General features: G+C 32.3%; 8 protein-coding genes across 15 annotated transcripts in view; 3 read left to right on the forward strand and 5 right to left on the reverse strand.

Annotated features, from left to right (window-relative positions):
• The first annotated feature begins 25 nt into the window (after nt 1-25).
• Nucleotides 26-8,221, forward strand: LOC122634565. 2 transcript variants are annotated; one of them, XM_043823629.1, is made up of 2 exons: nt 26-187; nt 747-8,221. In XM_043823629.1, exon 2 carries the CDS (start codon nt 776-778, stop codon nt 6,248-6,250), a length of 5,475 nt encoding a protein of 1,824 aa, XP_043679564.1. In that variant the 5' UTR covers nt 26-187; nt 747-775; the 3' UTR covers nt 6,251-8,221. The 2 variants fall into 2 exon arrangements, with proteins under 2 accessions (XP_043679564.1, XP_043679573.1); XM_043823638.1 differs by lacking the exon at nt 26-187 and having other exon boundaries at nt 1,419-1,561; nt 1,677-8,221.
• LOC122634661 (cilia- and flagella-associated protein 251-like) lies at nt 8,041-9,632 on the reverse strand. The gene is made up of 6 exons (XM_043823814.1): nt 9,336-9,632; nt 9,158-9,249; nt 8,825-9,059; nt 8,461-8,731; nt 8,272-8,399; nt 8,041-8,180 (listed from the first exon to the last, which is right to left on the reverse strand). Exons 1-6 carry the CDS (start codon nt 9,477-9,479, stop codon nt 8,097-8,099), a joined length of 954 nt encoding a protein of 317 aa, XP_043679749.1. The 5' UTR covers nt 9,480-9,632; the 3' UTR covers nt 8,041-8,096.
• LOC122632267 (cilia- and flagella-associated protein 251-like) lies at nt 9,510-11,039 on the reverse strand. Its single transcript, XM_043818895.1, has 7 exons — nt 10,901-11,039; nt 10,687-10,795; nt 10,415-10,626; nt 10,172-10,323; nt 9,896-10,104; nt 9,603-9,812; nt 9,510-9,516 (listed from the first exon to the last, which is right to left on the reverse strand). The coding sequence occupies exons 1-7, from the start codon at nt 11,037-11,039 to the stop codon at nt 9,510-9,512; spliced, it is 1,038 nt and encodes a 345-aa protein (XP_043674830.1).
• LOC122634686 (cilia- and flagella-associated protein 251-like) lies at nt 10,888-12,937 on the reverse strand. Its single transcript, XM_043823868.1, has 3 exons — nt 11,680-12,937; nt 11,484-11,616; nt 10,888-11,391 (listed from the first exon to the last, which is right to left on the reverse strand). The coding sequence occupies exons 1-3, from the start codon at nt 11,699-11,701 to the stop codon at nt 11,208-11,210; spliced, it is 339 nt and encodes a 112-aa protein (XP_043679803.1). The 5' UTR covers nt 11,702-12,937; the 3' UTR covers nt 10,888-11,207.
• Nucleotides 12,938-13,080: 143 nt separating this feature from the next.
• On the reverse strand, nt 13,081-17,871 carry LOC122634570 (thioredoxin reductase 1, mitochondrial). Of its 4 annotated transcripts, none has more exons than XM_043823652.1 (8): nt 17,706-17,871; nt 15,192-15,415; nt 14,982-15,112; nt 14,677-14,906; nt 14,351-14,565; nt 14,087-14,269; nt 13,654-14,012; nt 13,081-13,532 (listed from the first exon to the last, which is right to left on the reverse strand). In XM_043823652.1, exons 1-8 carry the CDS (start codon nt 17,854-17,856, stop codon nt 13,403-13,405), a joined length of 1,623 nt encoding a protein of 540 aa, XP_043679587.1. In that variant the 5' UTR covers nt 17,857-17,871; the 3' UTR covers nt 13,081-13,402. The 4 variants fall into 4 exon arrangements, with proteins under 4 accessions (XP_043679587.1, XP_043679604.1, XP_043679595.1 ...); XM_043823669.1 differs by lacking the exon at nt 17,706-17,871 and adding an exon at nt 16,332-16,433; XM_043823660.1 differs by lacking the exon at nt 17,706-17,871 and adding an exon at nt 15,777-15,912.
• Nucleotides 16,094-18,980, forward strand: LOC122634668 (C-factor). Of its 3 annotated transcripts, none has more exons than XM_043823834.1 (5): nt 16,094-16,289; nt 17,453-17,504; nt 18,188-18,378; nt 18,449-18,601; nt 18,677-18,980. In XM_043823834.1, the coding sequence occupies exons 1-5, from the start codon at nt 16,284-16,286 to the stop codon at nt 18,899-18,901; spliced, it is 627 nt and encodes a 208-aa protein (XP_043679769.1). In that variant the 5' UTR covers nt 16,094-16,283; the 3' UTR covers nt 18,902-18,980. The 3 variants fall into 3 exon arrangements, with proteins under 3 accessions (XP_043679769.1, XP_043679762.1, XP_043679779.1); XM_043823827.1 differs by having other exon boundaries at nt 16,104-16,237; XM_043823844.1 differs by lacking the exon at nt 16,094-16,289 and adding an exon at nt 16,446-16,648.
• Nucleotides 18,981-19,449: 469 nt separating this feature from the next.
• Nucleotides 19,450-21,443, reverse strand: LOC122634680 (B-cell CLL/lymphoma 7 protein family member B). The gene is made up of 4 exons (XM_043823858.1): nt 20,987-21,443; nt 20,623-20,698; nt 20,445-20,550; nt 19,450-20,369 (listed from the first exon to the last, which is right to left on the reverse strand). The coding sequence occupies exons 1-4, from the start codon at nt 21,076-21,078 to the stop codon at nt 20,251-20,253; spliced, it is 393 nt and encodes a 130-aa protein (XP_043679793.1). The 5' UTR covers nt 21,079-21,443; the 3' UTR covers nt 19,450-20,250.
• Nucleotides 21,444-24,066: 2,623 nt separating this feature from the next.
• The window catches only part of LOC122629718 (CUE domain-containing protein 5-like), a 10,549-nt gene continuing 9,153 nt past the window's right edge, over nt 24,067-25,462 (forward strand). The window contains exon 1 of one of the 2 annotated variants that reach the window (XM_043813492.1): nt 24,067-24,309. The gene's annotated coding sequence lies outside the window, so the exon portion shown is untranslated. The remainder of the gene's footprint in view (nt 24,310-25,462) is intronic. The other variant, XM_043813483.1, reaches the window with a different exon arrangement.

Below are 25,462 nucleotides of genomic sequence, written 5' to 3' on the forward strand. Positions count from 1 at the left end.
TTTCGCTTATGTGCTTCTTCTTCGATGCGAGTTCAATCGCTCTTTCGTCTCTGAACACGGGCCAAGGAGGGAAAATCAAAGTATGCAGCATCATGTATGAGACTTCATAATGTTTTCATCCAAGATATTGCACGAGATAGAGTTTACGTATTTTGGAGTAAACATTTGCGTTCTTAAATTAATGCAGGTACGATCTTCGGATTTATATATTTTTCTCTTCTATTGAAATTTTACGATTTGTAATCTACAATAAGTTTTTCATTATATTCTAAAAGTAATTGTTAAACGTATTAATTTGTGTCTTGGCTAGAAGAATAATTATCTAAGAGAGTCTTATTAAATGCTGCAATGAATTTGTAAATGTATTTAAAGTTGAGCTTTAAACGAAATATATTTCATCCTATGATGAAATAATTACTTCTATATAACGTTACATTAACTTCTTCTAGATCAACAATTTTTCTTAGGAAATATTTCATTAAAAAATAAAGAGAGAGAATGAGGTTATGTAATTAATATTATTTGCATTCTTGGATAATTCAATGTACAGATACAAATAATAATTTTTTATTTTTTATTTCTTTTCTTGTATAACTCATGTATATGCTATCGTTAATAATTACTTACTAAATAATATTTGTATATATTTCTGTAACTTTTTTTTCGTTTTGTTTTTTTTTTTTTTCGTTTTTTATAAAGGATGATATCCTAGACATTTTCCGTAAAAGTATATTTTTACATTTCAGGTAACATCGTTCTAGCAGTCTGCATTATTATGGAAGATGAAGATGGTGAGAGTAAAATTATGGACATGTGGAGCATTTTGGGAGATCAACAACTCAAAGATCCAACATTTGGCAATACTCTAAAACATTCTGTTGATAACGTGTATATTGATACGATCGAAGAAGAGAAGCGAATAAATAGATATAATTCAACTCCTAAAGATTCACCAAGTAGAAATACCGGTACTGGATCGAAAATTGTATTCAAAGGTTTTAAGAAACGTATCTTAGCTCAAGCTCAGGAGACACAATCGGTTGCGTCTAAAAACCTTTCTCAAGACCAAGCATCCCATCCTAATGTATCGCCAAAAATCAATAAAGAAAAAAGAACAGAAAATAAAAGGGGGAAGATAACAGAGTATGCTCAATATTTGGGACTTCAACCTTCTTCAAAGTTAAAGTGTTCTAAGTGTCATTCTTCTACAAATTTTACTTCCATGAATTTAAAGCAAAGTCAGTGCGCGTGTAATACTGCCATGGCACCGATGCAAGGATTACCGAGCACGTCTGAAACATCCTCTCAATCGCACGCTGCTAACTTTAAAATCACAAGGAAAGTATATTTGTGTGCAGCTTGTGGCACTTATTTTGAAAATTGGAATTTGTTTTTACATATGAGGGATATACATAAACGCCATATATGTCTGTTTTGTCTAGGAATGTTTGGACAAGCAGAAAGATTATCTTATCATTTATCTAAGAAACATAGCGTACCAGAAATGGGATTTAACTCTGTTGAAGACTTTTACAGTGCTTTCAAAGGATCATGTTATTTGGTTTGTTGCACTTGCGAGAAGATGTTCTCTGAAACAGATAATTTCTATAACCATTTTTGTTCTCCCCCGACTAAACAGGAAACTGCTACAACTGTATGCTCTTTATGTCAAACAGGCTCACACGCAAATACTTGTGCTCTAGCAGTTGAATCTAATAAAGAAGCAAATCCTGTGGTACCTGTTACGACGACTGTACAAACAGGAACGGTATCAACATTTGTCATTGAGAAACCAGCAAATATTAATAACAAAGGAACATCAAGAAAAGTAATTAAAAATAATAGGAATAAATATGGGGAGGATAGTATATCTAATTCTTGTCAACAACATGCGAAAAAGGTTAATGCAAAAGCAATTACTTCACAATCTAATGAAAATCAACTTTTCTCAGATACAGTAATTAGAGATGGAAATGTACAAGATGAGATTAATGTAACCAGGGATACGGTATCAGAAACAATAATGGAAGTATCTAAATGTATCGACGATTCCTGCGCCAATGAAGTAGAACAAAAAGAAGATCATATATCTTCCATAGCGAAAGCATCTCCAGAGAATTCTTTAATTCAAAATAATAATGAAATTGAACCGTATGATAGTGTGACTCAAACTATTATGGAGGTTTCACGTTGTACAAATGATACTGAAGAGGACGAAGATATACCAAAAGAAAATGCAAATCAATCTGATGCAATGATATTATTTGATACAGATATAACTAGTAATGCAGAATCACAGACTGAAAATAAATCTAATAAAATGGATAGCATTCCTTTAGAAGCTACAACAAATGAAGAATTACACGAAATTAATTCTGAGCATGATACTGAAATGATGAATGATACGGATGTAGCGGAGAAAGACGAAAAGGCAGAAATATCTAAGATAAAGTTCGACTTAGAGTCTCACTCATCGTCGAGTCCTGTTCATAGTCCAATTAGTCGATCGTTATTTAGTCCTCAACATGAATCACAGCAAGATCTCCAACCAAAGGAAGAGTATCCTGACGATGGTAGCAAACATGTGGAGGCTGCGCCGCCTACAGAATCTCAAACGTCAGTTTCGTTTAATACTGCCCCTACGTCTGACAGAAGTTTAGTAATTAAAATTTGTACAAATAAGAATTCGCAATTTTCTGTGAGTTCGACAGGAAATGCAGAAACTCATAATATTAGTAGAGATTCCGAAGAGAATAACAATGCAGAAGAGTCAACATCAGAAGAGAAGAAGCTTTTAATTCTTACACAGAAGGATAAAGATAGTATAGAAAGTAATCAAATAAACGAAGCCGATAGCGATTCCGATAGCTACAAATTAGCCGTAGTAGATAGTAATGCAGAAGATGATATTAAGGAATCGGATCAGCCTGAGGATAGAGTGGAAGCTAAAGCAAGCATGGAAACGACAGAAAATACAAATGTTCGCGAAGAAAAAGAGGAATTCGGAATAGGTGAGAATGCGAACGGAGAATTTAGCACAACGGAATCATATAATGATGTGAAAAAAGATGCCATAAATTGTGCTCCAGAATTAGCATCCCAGCCGAGCGACGGAATAGTCTTAGCTGGGGAAGATGTCCCACCTATAGATCTTAATGTGGAAGGTACATTAGATAGTACAGAGATAGAAGACTTATTGAAAAAATGTATAGAAGCAGCTAGTCCGTTTTGTGTCTACTGCAATCACGCACGCCATATAGCTGTAAATGGAAAACAATTAGGATTACATATGCTTGCTGAACATAAATTTCATCCGCAGCATCCGGCTATAATCATACAACCGGAACAATTTACAGTAAGAGTAAAAAAGTCTCTGGAGGAGCTGGAAACGAATTACTTCAATCTCGATACGTACAGCAGCACAAATGGTACCTATAATATTCAAACTGTTAGGACATATGAATGTTTTCACTGTAGATATAACTCTGCGGTACATAAAGAACTATATACTCACCATCGAAAAATGCATCAAAAGACAATTTTAATTTGTATAATGTGTAAATCAACGTTTTATAGTTACAGTGAATTGTTATGTCATTTATGTCCAGGCGTATATTCACCGAATATAAATGTCAAGTATAGATGTTGTCTTTGTTCTATTAGTAGTCTTCCATCGGCATTCAGATTAATGGTACATTTAAGAAAGGGTCATCATGCTTGCGACGTGTGTTTGGAGACTACTGGAAATCAACAACGATTGTCGAATCACGTATGGAAACACAAACTTCATCACTTGTGTTATCGATGTGGCATTGCGTACAGGAACAAGCCCGATATTACGAAACACCTTTTCTGGAAGCACGGGACTGAAAGCGTTCTATGCAAAAAATGTTTACAAAAGAAATGGCCACATATTTATCATTTCTGTATCCCACCTACGGCTTTCGTTTGCGAGGAATGTGGTTCCAGTTTTAGTCGCGCCGTAGCATTGAAAGTTCATAAGAGATTACATTCGGGAGATCAACCGTACACTTGTAGCGAATGCTCCGAACGTTTCATCTCGCAAAGGCTCCTAACTAAACACGAAGAAAGTCATAAAGAGCCACCACCCGTAGACGTTTGCACGGTAGATGCGACGAACAATCAGCTCTCGGTTGACGATGAAAAGTCCGACAAAGACAAAACAACTATCGTGGATATAGCGTTGAGCACCTCGGAAGGTACAAAAGATGTTAAGGAGATAGTAAAGAAAGTGGTAGACGTTTATGATTTACCGCCGCTCAATTTATCCTCCGACAGCGAGAGCGACACGGAAGAAACGAAGGACGATATCAAGAAGAATGAGGAAAGCGCGGAGAAAAATGAGGTCACCGATGAGCAGAACGCGGAGGAAACGGTGTCACTTTTAATATCCGCTAAAGCAGCATCACCGTTACAAGCCAACGATAACATAGCAGATGAAGAGGAAAACGAAGAGGAAAAGAAACAAGAAGCGAAGATAATGGATGGCATTTGGGATAATTTTAAATCGTACACGGCGAGCTTGGAGATGCAAGAGTCGGTGAATCTTTCCAACAAAGAACCCGAACCTGAAATAGACGTTGCGTTTTTGAGGAGCATAGTTTTGGCTGATCACGATTATTGCGTCGTATGGTCGGAGAAAGACAAAAATGTCGAAGGTGAAGCTAAAGAGGATGAGAAAGGAACGGGTAACGTCGATTTCTCTGATTACACCAACAAGCTGCAAAGAAGTCCATCCGCTGGTAGTCTAGCACAAAATACTGGCTGTGAGAGCGATGTAAATAAGAAGAAAGGGAAGAGTCCTAAGAAGAAGAAACAAAGTGGTAGTACATCTTCGAGCGATTCTTCTAGCGAAAGCGATTCGAGCAGCTGTTCCTGCGGTACCAATTGTAGTTGTAGTAGCTCATCTTCCGGTAGTTCCTCGAGTTCCAGTAGTAGCTCCGACTCCGATAGTTCTGCATCGGAAAGTTCTCCCCGTAAATCGTCCAATCGTAAGGAACGTAAGAAGGAAAAAGAAGTCGATCAGAAGAATCAAGCTGGTTCCGTAGAAAATGAAAATAAGGAAACACCCATCGAAGTGGACAACGTAACCGACGTACCCGTCGAACCAATTGCTGCTCCCAAACCATTGTTAAGAGAATCGGATTTAGAAACGGACGAGACCGTAACGGACGAGGACTTTTACGACGAGCATCCGCAGCAACTCGCTAATAAATTGTTGGCAGAAAAGAGAAATCAGCTGTTGCTGCTTGCAGCGGTCGCACCAGCTTCGACGGAATCGGGAATTCCTTTGAACAACGGTATAACGGACGAAAGTTGCGTCACCCCATCGCCCAATCCAACACCCAGCGTCGAGGATCGACCACAGCAACAGAAGAAGAAAGTAAAAACGAAAAAACGTAAACGGGGCGAGAGGGGTAAGCAACGCGTCGTTACCCCGATGGTGGAATCATTGAAGCTTAACATTCCTAAAGCGTATTACCAGAAGAATTCGAGCTTTTCCGTTTCCTCGGCAGCCATGATCGGTCATCATCAGCATCATCAGTTTGGTAGGTCGTCAACGCCGAATCTTATCACGAACGATATTCAAACGGCGGTAACGGCGGTCGAATCTCATCCTCATACGAATCAGAATATCGGTGGTAGCGGTTCCGAGACGGAAAACAAAAGATCGTCGAAGAGGAAACGTATACCAAAGCGTTTTTATGGCGATTCCAGCGACGAGGAGACGGAAAAGCAGCCGACGATGAAATGGAGGAAGGTCGTCGAGGCACCGTCTTTCGTACCTGCAACGAATCCGAAGCCTTTACCGCAACGATTATCTTTTGGTGGAAAGACTGTGGCTTACAGGTCGAACGTCGTTGAGACTCATACCGAATCGCTTTTGAACGTGACGGCGACATCCGCGACGGAGTCCGAGGGACCGGCAGATAGTAGTAGCGAATCCAGTGGTTCCGACGTCGAAATGACGATTCAACAGCAATCGCAGAGCCACGTTTCGGAGAGCAATCCACCGATTACGGAACGTCCAGTTAATCTGTACTGTTACTGTCAATGTCCCTACGACGAGGTATCCGAAATGATCGCTTGCGACGGCGAGGACTGTCGCATCGAGTGGTTTCATTTCGAGTGTGTCGGTATTATGGTGCCGCCTAAGGGCAAGTGGTATTGTCCAGACTGTAGGAAAAAACATGGTATCGTGCAAAATAACGAAGACTATTTCGATTGATAACGATAGACGGTGCCTGCTTCGATCTTCTAAGGATAGCATGGATATTGTGAGTGACCGTTTTAAATCTTAATACCAAGCTCACTTAAAATTAAGTTTAGACGTACTCATAGCGTTTACCTTTCTTTCTTCTTGGTAAAAAAAAAAAGAAAAAAAAAATGATATACGCTGTTCCATGTTGATATTTTTCTTAAGCCAATAACAAGAATGTTTGTATATAATTGTAAATATGCCCTAGAGTTTATAACAATGAAATAAGGTTTTTTGTGTACATTTGTTTGTACTTCTTTTAACGATGAAATGCCGTGTATAGACTTCGATTTAGGTGATAGGCGGTGTGTAGCATCGGTTTTTAGGACTGTAGACTGCATCGCGCCAGGGATGCGAAATTTCTTGAATGTGAAGAGAGAGCGCGTGCGCGAGAGTGGGGAGGGCTGTGTTTTATGAATTCAATTTACAGTTGCGCCCGATCCGACAGTCGGCACTGCTGGCGGTGTCCATGCCTCCATTGTACGAACAATCGTTTAACCATGTGCTTGACTATTGGTTTTTGATGAAACGTTGAACCTCGGTTGTGAAGTCGGGATATTGATACGAATCACGGTCCATTTTATAGCTGGAATAGCTTCAATTTTATAATTTAATGTGTTAAGTTTCTTTGATGTTATTTACTTAACGCGTTAACGTTAAAAAGAAATAGATGCTCTCGTCGTCTAAAATTGTTGATCTTACTTTTTCTCTTATAGTTTCTTCATGCTTTTAGAAAAAAAAAATGGTTCATAAAACAAATGGGTCTTTCGTTATTTCTAGTCTATCGCGTAACGCGTTGTATGGAAAAAAAAAAAAATATAGGAAAAAAGATGTTCTTCATTACAGATATGGATGGCTCTGCAATTATACATCTTGCTACGCTAATACAGCGCTTCAAAAGTTATTGGGCCTATTATCAACATTGTTTCTCTTACAGATTGCGGATCCATTCGCAATGGCATAATCCTGATTAATGCATATTCCATTTAAATTAGAAATGTGTAAATGACATACCGCTGGCACTGCGTTGCTATAGGTGTCGAGATCAAATGAACAAATAAAACAATACTTACAGTTAGAACTATCGTAGCTCAGATAAGGAAATTGCGTTCCTAAGGGGACGAACGGTGTAATAATTAGTCGCATAAGATGGCACAAGACATACGACTGCTGATCGTGTAATATCATGCAGCACATTGTTAGTATATAATTTTTAATAAATTTCTGCCTATACTTCTTTAAGTCCATTTCATAAAGTTATTCTTGAAATCTGCCGCATTAATGCCTGGATGTGTATCATCGCCTATATCGTAGCTTTTGAAAACATTTTCGATTAATCTTAATTAAAATATTTCAATATCTTTTTTTTATCGATACAATAAATTAACTCAATAATTCGAAACGAAATGACTTTTATTCGTAACGAAGTTATCCGAAATAAATATTAAAGATATTTATTTTGTTTAAATCATTGATCAGTATTATGAAATGGATATAGAAGAAAGGGAGAATTCTTCTATTGTCATTGAAAACGTTTCAGTTTTGCAAATTTCAATCTCGTACATACTTTTAAAGAGATCATTAAATAATCTTCGATCATATTCTGCGCTTGTTTCGATTGCAAATTCAAATATTTCTATTAATGAAAATCTTTCAGATAGTGCAATCGTCCTTTCCTCTCTTTCCTCCGTGAAATTAATTGAAACAAGTAACACAAGATAGACACGGTTTTTCGATCATTTCTTTATTACCTTAGATAACTTTCTTAATGTATATAAAAATTGAGTAAAAAATTGTATCGGCAATGCGGCAAACATCACGTAACTTTATTCTCAGCCCTCATCTTCTCCAACAAATCAACACCCAAAATAACCGTGACAAAATCTTTGTAAGATATCCTCTGTATCATAAAATAATAATACATTAATTTTCGAAAGCCTATTTAATAGCGTTTGATTCATTGTACAAGTCAGTACAATTGTCACTCTTACCGATGGTAGAAAATCGAAATTTATAGATACTTGTCCTTTCGAATCTGCAAAATGTTCTATATTGGCATCCTCCGAAGGAATAAGCAGTTTTAGGTATGTATATGCTTCTTCTAATGTCAGTGGTTCACCTTTCAATGCGATCATAATACAAGTTATAGGAAAAAGTGCAATGGAATTAAAATCACTAACCGAGAAGTTTATCTTCCAAGATATTTTTCTCTGGGTATGTACCAAATAAGATATTCATAAATTGATCTCGAGTTAAAACTAAATCTTCGTCGTTAACCGATTTTTTTTCGCAAAAACTTGCGAAAGCTTTTTTCATTTCTTTCGTAGAATATCCAAATATAGGCCGATGATTGATGTAAAGTTTAACAAAATCTTCGAAAGTAATTTCCTCCAATAATTGTCCCGTTTCCGCATAATTCTTATAGGATACTTCACACAAAATGTTTTCCAGCTAGAAAATCGAATTCGTAATTATCTTCAAATTGTGCTTAAAGTATAGATAAATGCTAGTTGTTAAGTAGTATAAGTCAACACTTAATCGTACTTCTTTGTTACTAGGGAAATAACCAACAGCTCGCATTAAATTTGGTATTTGTTTTATAGAAGCCATATCGGAAATCTTTCTTGCTTCGATCGTATTTTCTCCTTGTTGTAGAATCTGTGCGTAGTAGAATAAATCTTGCATTTCATTAAATAACCAACCATTTTTACCACCTTTTATAAGACTATAAAACGGAGACAATCCTTCTCCTCCTAAACGTTTCATAATTTTTACTGATCTGTAACAAACACACATTTATATTTTTAATAATATGTAAATTTCTTCTTTGAAGATTTGACAAAGTGCTTGGAAGTATATTTCAGTTTTCGCACAAACCTGAATTTTATCTTCCACATTAAAACGCATGAGTCTTTATATCCCATAGTAAATACGATACTCTTTTTACAATCCACAGCAAATCCAGTGATCTAATGTGCTTATATTCTTGTTAATAAAAGTTTGTACAACAACAACAACAAAAATATATATATATATATAAAACGGAGTAAAATACCTGAAACGGATGTCCAGTAATTGCTACACTTGCGTAAGGATTACCATCTATAGGAAGAATTTGTAGACCTATTTCTTTATTAGTTGCAAATACCATGTAAATGTTATTATTTTCTTTTGGTAATATCTGGAAACAAAAAGTCATAATGATATAATCAATGAAAATCCCATAATGTCAAATACTTTAAAACGTTGTACAGGCGTTTCAAATGTTGGGTTCACAAAAGTTCCACGAATCATTCTTATTATATCATTTAATAATCTGTACTTGTGCTGAAATTGTAAAATGTAGATATATATATATATATATATATATATGATTCGTTCAATTTTCACGTCATAAATTACTTCAGAATTCGATATCACAAAAAGAGTTTCAGCTCCGAATTTCGGATACCATTCCATGTACAAAGGAGTTGCTTTTGATTCAATTCGATCGATCTGTAAAATTTTTAATCCTGGATCCGGATATGGTCCACTATTTTAATATAGATATATCATTATATACGTATAATATTCTACATATAACAAATATTAAAATATATATAATTTTTTGTTTACCTAACTTCTAAATCATATTCAATAAGATCTTTGTCTTCTCCTAAAGAGAAAAGTCGAGGAACTGAATTGCCTTTAACAGAAGGTCCAAATAATACTTGTCTGATAGGTAAACAATGCGAATGACATTTTCCAATTAAATTCCAAATGTTAGTTTCATTTAGGGACTTTGAATTATTTTTTTTGAACACTACGATACATAGAGCATCATCCTAAAAAAAAAGTAAGTTAAATAAACATTTATATAAGTATTTTATTTATCGCAAAAATATACTTAACGGAATAAGCCATGTAAGTCGAACATTTGGTAAAGGCAACATTACGAATAGATTGAGACGAATGCTTGTAAGGAAATTCATCTAACAATTCCAATGTTAGTGGATGTAATACCCATAAAGTGCCATTTTCCATACCACAGATGAGTAAATCAGCTGACAAAAAAAATAATTCTGTATTAGCATTTGTTAGAATTAATAATATTATCCATAAAAAAATGTTGATTGAGAGTATGTTACAGCGTACATGTTGGAGAATATTTGAGAGCAGTAATGGCAGCCAAACTTTCGTGTATTTGTGGACAGCTGATATAAATTATTTGATTCTTTTTCGTTTGATAATTAAGGATTGTCTCTAAATTTGGTAGATCTGGAACCTTTCTAGATATAATCAAACTACATTTCTCATAGTCGTATAAATTTAAAATACTTTCTCTATTTCCCGTGATAAGATAAGTACTGTAAATGAATGTATCAGTTTTTATTCCATAAAATATATTTTTAATTAAATTTCTGTACCTTTCCGGATGTGCATCTAAACTCGTTATATAGGCAGCAGAATGTTTCGAAATGAATTTACATTTTAAATTTGCAATATCTAATAAAGCAATTGTACCTTTCGTTGTAGCTGTGACAAATACCAATTTTATATACATATATATATAGTTATTTATTTATTTATTTATTTATTCTATTCAATTTACTCTATACTATTTTTATGAAAAACGCTTACATACAAAAGTATTCCTAGTGATGAACCTAGAACGTTGTAGGGTTGCGTCGGTAGCTACGTATATTGAATTTTTATGATCATAGTAATATTTCGGAATAGGTTCTATATTTACAGTTAAATATGATAATTTTTTATCCATCTTATTATTCAGATATTTTATATCTTGAAAACTATTATATTCTTCTTGACTTATAAAATTCTCTATAAATTCACTTTCTGTTTCGCTGTGTAATTCGTCCGTGCTGTTTCCATTATTAGATTCGACTATTTGAAAAATATTATATATTTTTTTAAAAGAGAAGATGCTTTATGTCATGCCAAGCTTACTATCTGTTTCACTGATAGTGTATACAGGGCCAAGTAATTTAGAGCATAGATCGAAACTGATCGATCGAATGGATTCCAATTCACGATTTTCACACCAATACAAAAGTTTTAATTCATTATCGTAAAAAGTAATTCGTCCATTAGAATTGCCAGTAACAATCATTCTATATATTGAAAAAATAGTTCATAATCGAATCAAAATATCTGCAAAACTTATTAAATTTTCGCTCAAAGAATTATTCTGATTAATCAATACCCTTCATAATTAAGAATTACAGTGATATTACAAGTTTGTAATTTTATTGATTTGATATGTTTCTTTTTAATATTTGCGTCTTCTTCTGCAGCACCCTCGACGGTGTTAACGTGGTTACATACCAATACAAAACCTGCAGAACAAATTGTAAGAAATTCTAATCATCTTGATTCTTTTAAAACCAAATACTTTTTACCATTGGTTGTTGCCGTTAACATATTCGACTTTTTTCTAACAAAAATAGAGTTATTAAAAATTCCAAAACGACCATATTTTGCAGTTATTATGAGCCGATAATAGCTAAGTTTATCTTGATCCTAATAAATGATAAAATCATATAACTTTACAATGAAAATTTTGTTCATTATGTACCAAATTCGAATTACAAACCCAAGTGAAAAGAAGTACGTGATGATCAGTAATCAAAGCAAATCGTTTTGGAAAGTCATTGTCGAAACTGATCTCTTTGACTCTATCCAAATGTACTTCCGATAATTCAACGATCGCTAAAAACACAAATGTATCTAATAGATATAATATTCGTAAATGCAAAATAGCTAATATTTCATTAAAATAAACCATCCGGTTTATCTCTTCCGTATGTCCACAACCAAAAATAAACATTTTGGAATTTTTCATTGCCAACCGTAACGATATACTTTGCATTTGGACTGATACGTGCTGCTGTCAAGCCATTTATACCATGAGGCTCGAATAAAGTGCAAATAGGCATCCTTAACAATAATCACATACACATATATATATATATATGTTTTTATACGCATTAGACAAGTATAGTTTACATAAAACATGGATATTTTTACTTGATTTCGGTATCCCAAACAATTACCGTACAGTCCTTTCCAAAATCCGCCGTCAATAGCCATTTACCATCGTTCGAACTTGATAATGTCCTAACAGCAGTTTTCTAAATATTATATCGACTATAATTAATTCAATTAAGTAATAAATCTCGTAAATTACACATGTCTATACTAACATGACCTTGAAGAGGTAAAATTTCATTAGAGCTATAATCATACATCATTGCAACATGCGAAGAAGCGTACGCAATTAGTGTTCGATTTTCAGTCGTTAAATTTATTATAGGAACGTTTGGATTAAAACCAAAAGAGTACTGTAGTTTCTACAAATAGTAATTCTATAATTAACATAAATATAATATATTTAAAAATAAGCGTTACCTACATATGGACATATGCTAAATTCTGATTTCTCTTTCGTATTATTTTTTGGTAAATAGTTTGATTCTTTTTTATCAGAATCCATTTTATCAGTCATTTTAATACAATTTTTTTATAACTCTTTTCAATATTAAATCTTTCATGAAATATATTGATTTAAGTTCTACGCGGTTTGTAACAGTTGAAAATTACTACTAAAGTCAAGAAAGAAATTTATACAGCGAAGTGACGTGTTTCCAACCGGAAGTGCGTAAGCGAGTAATTCGAAAATTTTCACTTATAGATATTACAGAAATATTTAATAAAATTTAAACACTTACAAAAGATATTGATAGTAAACAAAATTTTATATAATCATTCTTATTTATTCAGACGAAATGACAAAGTCGTGATAAACATATAATTAGATATTTTTTTATTGTATAAAGTAAGTTATAAATTTATTAATTCATTTCTTATAACTTTTTATGTAAAATACTGCAATATATTCGAGTACCTGCGTGCTCATATAAAATAACAATATGTTTTTTTTTTAAAATCAATTTATATAACAAGAATGCCTCAAGTGTTAATCTAATTCATTTGTCCATTATTTAAGTAGATATCCTATTATTGGCCGCTTTAAAGATATATTGTAAATTAGTCATTATACATCATTTAATGACAGTAACAAAATGTGCATCCAAAAGTACATCTTTTAAGACTGCATTCACTTTAACTACAACAACTTTGTGGCTTGGGATCTAATCCTGAACGTTTAGTAATATGTATGCGTGTAAATTCTTCAGCATTGGTTGGATGAATACCAACTGTAGATTTAAGTATCGGGAATGTTATGTTGCTTCTGAAAAAAAATGTTACGGACGAATGAATTATTTATTTTTTGAATTTCTCATTAAAAAATTCTCGAAACTCGTTTAAAAATATGTTACTCTGGCGTTGATGACAAAAAAAAAGAAACTTACTTTATAGCTGCTGCAAAACCTTGGATTACCTCACCAGCATTCGGACCAATAAAATGAAGGCCCAAAATTCTCTGATCACCTTTTCTAAATGCAATGATTTTAACATAACAGTGAGAAACATCTTTCTGAGGCAAAAAAAATTCTGTAGGCTTATAATACGCGTGATAAATTTCTATTTCATCTGCTCCATACTTAGATACAGCATCTTCTTCGCTAAGTCCAACAGAACCATATTCTAAAGGAGTGAATATAGTCGTAGCTACGTTTGCATAATCCATTTTTTCCTTCGAATTAGCAAACAATCTTTTAGCTAATAGTTTTCCCGCATGTATAGCGACGGGTGTTAATTCAGGCTTTCTCTGCAAGTATTTAATAATTGATGTTAAAATAATCTAGTGCACTTGTTATTTCAAATAAATTACTAGTATCTTACATAAAGCACGTCACCGACTGCATAGATATTCGGTACGTTCGTTTGCTCATTTTCTGCATCAATTTTTCCATTCTCTGAAATAACTTTAACTCCAGCATTTTCAAGTTTTAATTCTTTTGTAAGAGGTTGACGACCGATAGCAAATAGAACAGTGTCATAAACATCTTGATGAACTTTTCCATCCTAGAAAAAACAAATCTTGATTAACTACTTGATTAACGATTTAATATATTTATATATTGTAATATAATTATCAAGACATACATTATCAACCCAATCAACTAGAAGACGACCATCAGCTTGTTTATCAACTTTTTTAGGCTTAGCTTGATAAATGAAATGAACGCCACGATTTTGCATTTCTTCAGCTACCAATTGAACCATTTGTTGATCAAATCCTCTAAGCACAATTGAACGTACCATCACTGTTGTATCATAGCCTAAACCATTCAAAAATCCTGCACACTCTAATCCAATATCTATGTATTTGCTAAGAAATATACTTTGTTCGTTACACTCAATAACATAAAGAATTAATAATAATTAAATTTGTAAATTATAAATCATAATTAAATAATAAAAAAGGGTACATCCCGCTCCAACAACAAGAGTTTTTCCTGGTGCTTTTTCTAAACTGAAAATATCATCACTGCTAATACCATATTCTAAAGCACCAGGAATATCGGGATACTTTGGCCTTCCGCCTACTGCGATTAAGATATTTTCTGCAGTAATAATTTTTTCTTCTCCATTTTTCAATGTACCAACTATGGTATGAGCATCTTTGAAATATCCCAAAGCATTAACATAATCTACCTTTCTGCATTAACATAAAAATATAATATTAGAACAAAATAATTAAATATATACTTGTCTAAACGTATTTAGTACTAACTTTGTTCTTAATTCTACTCTTGTTACCCAATTAACTGATTTAACATGATTTTGTACGGCAACTTTTAAAGCTTCCCAATCGTTTATAATAGTTTTTGGATCAGGTAATTGCCACCCAAAAGACTGTGCTTCCTATAATCAAAATTTATATATGCAAATTGTATATAATATGAATTACATAGAATATTATATTTATATATCCTTCAGTTACATGTATAGCTTCGCCAAGTAATGCAGCTTGATGCATCAATTTTTTCGGTATACATCCTACATTAACGCAAGTACCACCTAAACCCCACGTAGTTCCTTTCGGAGACGGAGTAACAAAATCTAATACTGCAACTTTTGCTCCAAGTTCAACGGCCTCTTTTGCTGCTGCTAAACCACCAGATCCTCCGCCAATGACCAAAAAGTCGTAATTAAAATTCTTTTCCGCTAGAATAAAAATTAATGTATTAATTATATCTGATATTTAATGTAACTATTTTACCTGTTACATAATTACATATTAGATATCTATTATAGGTTAAATTTAATACATAAAAATTATTAACTAACATAACAATGACATTTAACGAAAATTTAAAACCAATAAAATTTCAAATGGACTTGATGTAAAAATTCTTAATTTTTTTAATACATAAAACCAACAAATAGGTTTGGTCGATGTCGAAGTTTAAATATTGAGTCAATTAACAGATATAAATAAATAATGAAATAGGGTGTAAAATAAAAGATGAGAAACGCCTTTCGAGTTACAAATTACGCACACATAAGATGTGTTATCGGCACTCACTGCACATACAAGCCATTGCGGCTTTTCCATAAAAAAAGGAGTTGCATCCGGCATGTGACAACTCGAATAATTTGCTGTGCGATGTTCGAGATGACACGAGCCTAGCGAGCAGTGTTACAGTCGCCATGATTATCGCGCTCGTTTTACGAGCACGTGACGTCACACTGATGATACTCGTTCTTACGGTTAATACGATCCACGCAAGATTGTGTTAGTATTCCCGTACACGTCTAGTTGAGAGAACGCGAAATTAGAAGTGTGTTCCGTAGAAAAAAAAAAAAAAATATTCGAAAGGTACTTCGTGTATCAAAATTAGCATCGAAAAAAGTCAGAGAATGAAATCGATTTTAATAACCGGTAGTAATCGTGGCCTGGGTCTTGGACTAGTGAAGCACCTCGTACAATTACCCAAACCACCAGAAAATATTTTTGCAACTTGCCGAGACATGAACAAAGCGACGGTAAGGTTGACTGTGACGTAGGAATCGGCAAAAATCGGATGACGCAATGACTTCGTACGAATGAGTACAACGAATCAAAATAAAAAATGCTTACCGATCGGCGCCATGGAAATTTTCTTTTGATCGTTTGCGTTAAACGTTATCACTTCGAGTATTTCTTTGTTAATCGAACGAAACGATATTAATGTTCTTTATTTGACAAAAATAATATTATATGAGTCGTGAAAAAAAGAAAACGTTTGGAAGACCTTAACGCTCAAAAAGACTTTAATATACTGAAGTGTCACGAACAAATTCCGTTCGTTGTGTTTTATCGCCATCTGTTGATCGGAGAAAGCGCGAATATCCCTTCCACCGTTGATGGTTCAACGAATTAGATACAAGCGATCTTCGGTAGAAGAGTGACTCATGGTGATTGTAAAATATTACGCAAGCGCATCGAGGACGCGGGATAAAACTACATATCGAAATTGCTAATTACAAAAACCAGTCGAGTCATCCTTTCATCCCACGATTATTTTTAAATCATCTATCTTATCGCTTTTCAGTCTATTTTTAACAACTTCATATTTTTCATTATAATATTTTAGTAATATTAAAATCGTTTTTTGTTTTTAAGAATTATTCCTTAATGTTCAAATAAATGATATCATCGATATTAGATTTATTGATATTAACGATATTGATTGTAACTATTTTTTGCTCATGTTCATACACATTATACAACGCAGCTGTATAATGATTTAGCTTGTTTGACTGAAACGATAATACCTGTCTTATTTATTCTTCTACGCTATAAAATCCAATATCTGATTTCTTCACAAGTGCGGAGATAAGTTAGAGATAATTGTACGATTACGTATTAGAATTATAGATTGATGAAAAACACATATGTACAAAGAATTCGTAAATTAAAAATGAACTCATCGCGTGATCAGCAATCGTTTTTTCTTAGTTTTTTTTTTTTTTTTTAATATAATATTTAACCTGAAAAGAAATCGATTTATAGGCAGTCAATAATTTTGTTATTTTATTAATTTTATAAGATATTTTCTTCGAAAATAAAATTGGAATTGTAAATAAAAAGAAATAAAAAATGAAATAAACAATTTCTTAAAGTACTTTTGTAAAATAAATCAAGTCTCAGGTTATAAAATAATATTTAAGAATCGATTGATAATGTTTGTTATAATAAATCGAATTTTTCTAATTTAGGAATTGAAAGAACTTGCTGAGAAATCAAGAAACGTTCATATCATTGAAATAGGTAAACTGCATTCTATAAATTACTAAGAACTCTAGATGTGTAATTTCAAGCAGAAATCAATAAATTCAATGACATTATTTTTAAGACATATGACGAATGATTAAGAAATCCAACTCAAGTACAACTTGGAACAATAAAAGCATTGATCTTTTATGCGTGTAAAAATCGTAGAAGTTATATTTTTAATATTAAATTACTTACAAAAAACGAAGTTTTCGTATTCCGAATTTTCATTTTTCTGAGATTCAACATTTTCATTTTCCAAATCACTGGAATCTGATCCAATTGTTTGTGTTTTACTATGACAAGTTAAACACCACGATCTTTTTATTTTCAATATACGTGATTTCATAATTTGTACAATATCGTGAAAAAAAAAGATATTATGACTACTTGAAAGTCTTACTACGAATGCGAAAAAGTAGTTGAATAAAAGATAGGATTTTACCAACGTTACGTTAATCAATATATATGTATATACGTATACACTATGAATTTCCATCCACTATCAGATAATACCTTCTCGTGCTTTAGTGATATGGAGAACAATAACTATTTATTACGTTTTATGTTTACATTACTTTGATATAAAAAAGATATTATTTTGAATGTATTATAATTAAATACATTATAATATTAAATTATTTTTTATTAATTATAATATTATTGTAAATTATTTATAGACTTAACTGACACAAGCAATTATAAAAAAATAGTAAATACCGTCAGAGAAAAAGTAGGATCAGCAGGACTCAATGTTCTTTTTAATAATGCTGGGATTTCACAAAAATTTACACGACTTGCTATGGTTAAAGAGGAAAATCTGACAAATACTCTTTTTATTAATACAGTAGCTCCAATTATGTTGGCAAAGGTGCAGTTAAATTTACGTTATTAATATTATTTTCAAAATATATCACTACATGTTACAAATGTTTTTATAGACGCTTCTACCATTATTAAAGATTGCTGCTAAAAACAATGAGATTGGAAAAGGTATGAATATAAACAGAGCTGCTATTATCAATATGACTTCAATCCTTGGCAGTATTGCACAAAATGATCAAGGAGGTTTTTATTCATATAGATGTAGTAAGGTAGTTAAAGTTCAAGCAAATCATGAATTAATAAATATTTTCACTTATAAGCAATATTTATCCAATATTTTTTAGGCAGCTCTTAATGCTGCAACAAAATCTATGAGTATAGATTTGAAAGATGAAGGGATATTAGTCGTTTGTTTGCACCCTGGATGGGTGCGCACCGATATGGGAGGAAATAATGCACCCTTGGACATTGATACCAGTGTTTCTAGCATTTTAAATGTTATGGAAACACTTTCAGAAAAACATACTGGTTCTTTTCTTCAATACAATGGTACAACTTTACCATGGTAATTTTTAACTAAAAATATATTAGTGATCATAATATTTAAATATTGAACCGTTCGATTTTGGACATAAGTTAAAAAATAAAATACACTGTTAAATTATATATATAAATATATAAATATAAATAAATATAAATATATATATATATATATTATTTTTATAGTTGAGTTTCTGCAAGACGGTTACATATTACTTTCACAAATTTTTATTTTGACTTCTGCTTCATATTTTATTAGCTACATATCTACATAATTAAAATTTTATTTATTTCATTATTCGCAGAAGAATTTTAAACGGGCAGTTAAAACTTAATAGTTTTTGGTCGTTATAATTATATATAATATTCTACAGTGCGATTCTTAAGATATACGAATGTTTTACAATATTATAGAGTTATATATTCTTATTTAATTTTTAATGCCAAAAATTTTTTAATGCCAAAAATCAATTAATACTATTGATAATAAATAATTTGAAAATAAATATTATTGAAAAATTATAAAAATTTAGTGAGAATACATAGATAATCCAAAAATCCTATTAAAACATCGATACACATGATTTGCACTATTTTATTTATAAGAGTCAAAGCTTATTTTGTACATGTCACGGTGCTATAATAAAATGTGAAGGAATGCAAGTGATCTTAAAATCTTAATCGACGTGTAACGCGACGTTTGAAATATGTACAATGAAGTATAATAATACATTTTCATTTCAAAGTTCTTAATTTGAAAAATTAATACGCATATATTTTAAGATATATTTTACATAATGTTAGATTTTGAGTTTGAAAAAGATTTCTTAAGCACTGCATTTGAATTATGTAGAACATGATTTATTGCGGAAACAATATAATACTGCAATCATTCTGAATGTACAATACATTTGAAGTACAATTTGGACATTAATGATTTGTTCTTCTTTTTTATTATAACAAAAAAAACTTTAATGCTAATAAATGGATTGCACATTCAGTAAAAATTGTTCTACTAAATCAGAATATTATTGATCTACTATTTAAATTCACTTAGAAAATTCATAATAAATTTGTATGTAAAAAAATAGAACTTATTTTACATAATTTAAAATGTCTTGAAGATTTAGCTTCTTATATGATACATTACCTAACAGATTTTACTAAATATAATTGAAATATAAGAAGTGATTTTCTTATTTCTTCATTCATTTAGATAACACTTCGTATAAATTCACGAAGTATAGAATTCTCTAAACAGTGTTTATTTTATGTATCTAAGAGATTATTTTTTAATGTAAACTTGTTATGTGCAGATTTGTGAAATTAAAAAATTATTAAACATTTCAATCTTCGATTTGTATATGCAAGTATAATTTTAATCAGTCTTTAACCTCTTAGGAGTTGGTTCACTATTTTGAGAATTGGAATCTTCAGAAAATCCTAAATGTGCTGAGAAGTCGGTTAATCCTTGAGAATCACTAACTGTGGAAAAACCTGTTGCATTCAGAAATTCAGTTATTATTAATTAACAACTACTTCATTATTTACTTTTATGATAAATTTTCTTACAGGTATTTGAGTCTTCCGTTAAGCCAAAATTTGAATTAGAATTATCTATTCCTCCTTTCCTAGGTAAACCATTTTCCTTGTCTGATCCAGTTTTTCCTTTCTTCTTCTAAAAAATAATTTATTTACTTTCAATAGAAAATTATTTTCTTCTATTTTTATTATAATACAAATATGATACCTGATCAAGGGTCGAAATAGGTACCCACTTATAAATTTTCATTGTTGTCTCCCCTATCGTTACCCATTTTTTTTCCCTATAAAAATGAAATATTATTTGTCTACATAAATAAGTTAAAAAAATCATGTACTGTACAATTTAAACTCGTTTATAATAAACAACATTTAATTTCAAAGATAGAATATGCTACATGTTTTAAGAAAACGTTCTATTAAAAATTTTCCAAAACAAATTAACTTTTATTGACTTTGGATAATTGATTGTTGATAAGAAATTATTGTTTATATGTACAATATACAATTATATATAATATATCGTATTTTTTCACAAACACACATAAAATACAGTTCATGAAAACATTTACCAATGACGAACTTTATCAACAACTTGCATTACACGTTTAATATCATCTTTAGCACGACTGCGAGTCTCAGCTCGTACAGACCGCGACATCATATTATTGTACGCGATTAAACTATTAGCTAATAAACGACTGAATTTGAAACTACAAAATACCGGGACATACGTTGTAAAGGTTAGAAAACAGGAATTGACAGGAATTTCGAATTCCGATTAGATATAAAATCGGACAGAGGGCACGAATAATCGCAATATGGCCATACGATACAAATTCTTATTTGAAAATTGATATTTTACTTAATAGCTAGGAATCCTTTATCGTTTATACAGTTAAATGGAAATTTAAAGTTGCAAAGAGGTTATATATACATATATACATATATAAGAATTTCCTTTCTTCCATTAATAATCTTAACAAAATGTTTATAATAATTATTAAAACTGAAATAGTAAATGTAAGATGGCTGCCACTACGTCTGCGATATCTACAGAGTAAAACAATTAATTCTGAAAAATACCGACAGATGGTCGCTCTGTCGATTTATTTCGTCATTTTTAAAAGACATTTAAAAAGGAAGCGCGGTTATATTAACGTGAATTATGTAAAATCGCGTTTAATTTTTGTAAAGTGAAATATTATTTTTATCGCTGAACTAAAAGTCCGATGTGTAAGACAAAATTCGTTACAATAGATTTTGGTACGTGAAAGAATCGTGGAAAACAAAAAAATATGGGTAAGAAACTATTTCATTAATTTCATATCAACTTAGTTAAATTTGTCGTTTAAACTACAAGTAGGACCTCTTGATTTGACGTACGTTTTGTATCAATTTTTAAACTTGTTAAAAGAGTACGACGAAGAGTAAACTGAACGAAACACGATATATATTTTTTAAAAAACATTTCGACAAGAGGATTTCCCACTTGAATTGCGTTACCATTTAACCTCTGTCACCTTAGTGAACTTCAACGACAATACTCGCGGCAACTCATCTTTAAGACAAAGTTCAAAAAATCCGCGTGGGTTCGTAAGCGAGACCTTCGACGCGTTTAACGAACGGATCTTCCTCCACTTAAATTTGCATATCGTGTCACTTATCGTGGCCGTCGACGGAGTCACGTATTCGTGCTTCATAGTAGCCGCTCTCGATTTCTACGTCATGTTACATAACAATTATTACACCGATGACACCGACGACGCTTTTCGTTCGACCTTTTTAGATTTTGCGCGCCTTTCGTTTCTTTTTTTTCTTTTTTCTTTTTCACCGAATGGAAAACTCGTCACTGCTTTCTTTCTTTTTATTAATAAAATCTTTATACGAAAAATCATACAATTAATATCGCGTTTACTTCGGTATTACTACGATAATGGAACAAAAATATACGTTATTGTATTAAACGTATTTGACTGTAGTCGTTTAAGATTCGTTGCACGGATACTAATGGATGTTACACTTGATAACGCAGTTTAACGCGGTCAGTCTTGAGTAGTTGAGCCAAGCCCATGCAAATGGGTCACATCACGGATCGTTCCATTAATGTAATACAATACGTATAATTCGATTGCAAACAATAGTAGACGTGATATAAATATACCAATAAAGGAGTCTAAAGAATTTCTTCGAAAGTGCTAGGATAGTGTTTCGAGAGGATTAAAACAGACTTATCGTTTACTGGCTATAAATCAATACAAAAATATAGAAAAATTTTTAATAGAGATAGTTGACGAATCATTGTAATAATATCCAGGAAAGAAAGTCGAAGGGTGTAACGATCGTTATTTCTATGAGCTACTCGTGAGAAATTAAAGAGTTCGTTGGTTACGATAGCATTAGAAAAAAGAGTATAATTAGATGAAATGCGACTATCAATTAGCACGTCATGGGAGGTTACGGTTTGAAGTCGATCGATTAGACAGATCTATAAATTGTTATGAAAGCTTTGGGTACAATGAACTTCCTATATCGCTCCGCATCGAGATCATTTTATAATTATTTCAAATCGGCGGTCTCATTGCCGACGGTACTCTTGAAAGCCATCCCCATTATGCTCTCTCACAATGCCTGAATTATGCTGTAATAAAATCTAATGATCAAAAGAAGTTCTTGTCGTCCTTTCAAAGTCGCGTCTCAGGGTCGAACTATACGATGCTCAATACTTATTCCACTAAAATGTATTTTCTCGTAGAGATCAAGAAAGAATTGTTTCAACGGTATATAAACCGATAACAAGCTCGAAATAAAATCTCATTTTTTTTTTTTCACGAAATTAAAGACTCTTTTTCACCTTCATTTATTCTTCTTGTAAACGAAGAACAAATTCGATAAGATATATCTTATCGGTATTACGATATAATTCGCATAGAATAAAATCAAGATAGAATTGAAGATAAAACGTTACTAAAAAAAAAAAAATGCCTGATACATGTAAGATCAAAGTTGTCCAACTGCAAAGTATTTGTAATTTATTGTTTTCAGTCTGTCTCGGTACGTGCAGCAAAAGAAAAACATATCGTAACACTTCGTCTATCGTAAATCGAAGCATAACGCAATGCTTTGCCCACGTGTCGGATATTTTTTTCACGCAACTTTCTATGACAGTACCCATAACGCCTACACGCCTGACAAACTCTTGTACGCTGCGCCTCTCGCACGTGCATTCTGTTATCATTAGTCAGCACGAACTAATATTTCTAATACTATATAATTATTTTAATAATATGACAACATTTTATCAACTTCGTTTAATACCTTGCTCAACAATTTTACAACAAATTTTACAAATATTTTCATCGATATCGAGCGCGTATATTTATTCGAAAAACTTTTACGATAATCGGATATACGTTTTTCTTTATTATTTACTTGATGTAATCGACACAATGGCGAACAATGTAAATTATTTAATATCGCGTAGCAGCCGACGAAGCAGTTTGAAATTTCAAACTTGCCGTCCGATCGTGAGCTCCTCCAATAACAAGTGACATTATAGTCGCGAGCTTTCGCTGCTAGTCGACTACGCCCGAACTCGAACCGAACATTCACGAACTCGAGCACTCTCGAGTTGTGCGGTAGTCGCGCGTTATGCTTCGTCGCAGTCGCGTCTTTTGCATTTCTTCTTTATAATCTTACATTTCATATTCGAACGCAGTCTTTTCTTACCGTGAATTTCCTTTTTTTTTTCTTTTTTTTTCTTTTTAAAACCGTAACAAGGTCATTCATTCCTCGACGAGTGTTTTGAAATTTTGTGGTGTTCCCAAATCGACGAGTTTTACCTATTTTGTTTTCTCTAGTGTCGATTCCAAGTAACACTTATACTCTCACTTACGTAAGTTTTTCCTTATTCCTTTAAGCAATAAAAGGAGATATAATATTTACGATATTATCGTGTCGATTTTCGAAACTGCTCTTTCGTGATTATTTGAAACGTGCGCCGTGTGGTCGATAACACCGATGAGAAACTAAGAATTCAAAGCTTTCACAACTTTTCTATTTTTCCTTCGTTAACTTTATCGTTTGATGTTATATATTTACACGTGATAACTTTAAACAGAATTTTAATTTCGATAGTTTAACGTATAGTAATCATCAAGATAATTGCTAGTTTATTTCTACGTTAACTCGACTACTTGTTAGTTCATTATGACTAACATGTTTTTGGAACATGTGGAATAGATGAACCGCATAACTTTATTAAACGATATATGTTATAGTAGTGTAAAGACGTAGAAATAGATATTAAATCGATCCTATGAAACTTTTGCCGTTGGTATGCTATTTCGTTGGACGCACGTGTTGTGTATGATGATTTAATAATCAGCGTCGCAAAAGCAACGCAACGAAAAGAAGGAAAAAGATAATGCATGTAAAATAAACGAATGGATTCACGTTTACTAGACGTTACGTTTATTAAACAACATTAGTCGACAATGAAATTAATCTCATGCAAAAAAATATGATCTTTCATGACGTTTTATTAGATGAATCGATTAAAGAAGAAAAGCGTCATTTCATATAGTTCTTTTTCGAGCTAATGAGAAACGTCCTTCGTTTCATTCAAGGACCCAGCCTTTTACTCTTTCTCCCTATCATATACTGTTGTCGTTCCAAGTGAAAGAGAAAAGAGAGTGATTCTGATATCATTAAGATATGCAGTTCTGTTAAACCTTTATTAGAACGTAATATGTCTGCATATAATATTAATATATAAAATTTACGAAGACTAAAAGATGAGTTTGAAAGCTTAAAGATTTTTCTAAACATTATCATTTATATTAGCAAATAAACGCCACTGCAAAAGCTTCGTAAGCGATGCGTAATATTCGATAAGATTTCTATAAACGTTAAATCTGTCATGAGAAATGATTTGTTTTCAAGTACTTGTTATCTTCCATCGAGTACAAATTTATGTAAGGAAAGAAGCGTGTATGCATCACGTTGCTTACTTGGCGATCGTCGAGAACTATATAAAAAAAAAAAAA

This window comes from Vespula pensylvanica, chromosome 1 (assembly GCF_014466175.1).
Source record: "Vespula pensylvanica isolate Volc-1 chromosome 1, ASM1446617v1, whole genome shotgun sequence".
Classification (NCBI taxonomy): Eukaryota; Metazoa; Arthropoda; class Insecta; order Hymenoptera; family Vespidae; genus Vespula; species Vespula pensylvanica.

Coding starts and splice junctions, on each gene's coding strand:
- LOC122634565 (XM_043823629.1), top strand. CDS start 776: ATGGAAGATGAAGATGGTGAGAGTAAAATTATGGACATGTGGAGCATT.
- LOC122634661 (XM_043823814.1), bottom strand. CDS start 9,479: ATGACTTTTTGTTTCCAGATATTACCAAAAGAAAATAATAACATTTAC. Junction 9,060..9,157: donor ATGTGGAAGATAAAATTCAG/GTTTGTGCGAAA, acceptor TGTTTGTTACAG/ATCAGTAAAAATTATGAAAC. Junction 8,400..8,460: donor CTTGGAAGATAAACTTCTCG/GTTAGTGATTTT, acceptor TCGCATTGAAAG/GTGAACCACTGACATTAGAA.
- LOC122632267 (XM_043818895.1), bottom strand. CDS start 11,039: ATGGATAAAAAATTATCATATTTAACTGTAAATATAGAACCTATTCCG. Junction 10,796..10,900: donor CACTAGGAATACTTTTGTAT/GTAAGCGTTTTT, acceptor TATTTGTCACAG/CTACAACGAAAGGTACAATT. Junction 10,627..10,686: donor TTAGATGCACATCCGGAAAG/GTACAGAAATTT, acceptor ATTCATTTACAG/TACTTATCTTATCACGGGAA.
- LOC122634686 (XM_043823868.1), bottom strand. CDS start 11,701: ATGTTAACGGCAACAACCAATG. Junction 11,617..11,679: donor GTTAACGGCAACAACCAATG/GTAAAAAGTATT, acceptor TTTGTTCTGCAG/GTTTTGTATTGGTATGTAAC. Junction 11,392..11,483: donor GTAATTCTTAATTATGAAGG/GTATTGATTAAT, acceptor TTCAATATATAG/AATGATTGTTACTGGCAATT.
- LOC122634668 (XM_043823827.1), top strand. CDS start 16,112: ATGAAATCGATTTTAATAACCGGTAGTAATCGTGGCCTGGGTCTTGGA. Junction 16,238..17,452: donor GAGACATGAACAAAGCGACG/GTAAGGTTGACT, acceptor TTTCTAATTTAG/GAATTGAAAGAACTTGCTGA. Junction 18,602..18,676: donor ATTCATATAGATGTAGTAAG/GTAGTTAAAGTT, acceptor AATATTTTTTAG/GCAGCTCTTAATGCTGCAAC.
- LOC122634570 (XM_043823652.1), bottom strand. CDS start 17,856: ATGAAATCACGTATATTGAAAATAAAAAGATCGTGGTGTTTAACTTGT. Junction 15,416..17,705: donor ATACGAAAACTTCGTTTTTT/GTAAGTAATTTA, acceptor TTTTTATTCTAG/CGGAAAAGAATTTTAATTAC. Junction 14,270..14,350: donor TAGTTGATTGGGTTGATAAT/GTATGTCTTGAT, acceptor TGTTTTTTCTAG/GATGGAAAAGTTCATCAAGA.
- LOC122634680 (XM_043823858.1), bottom strand. CDS start 21,078: ATGATGTCGCGGTCTGTACGAGCTGAGACTCGCAGTCGTGCTAAAGAT. Junction 20,699..20,986: donor GTTGATAAAGTTCGTCATTG/GTAAATGTTTTC, acceptor TCATTTTTATAG/GGAAAAAAAATGGGTAACGA. Junction 20,551..20,622: donor CTATTTCGACCCTTGATCAG/GTATCATATTTG, acceptor ATTATTTTTTAG/AAGAAGAAAGGAAAAACTGG.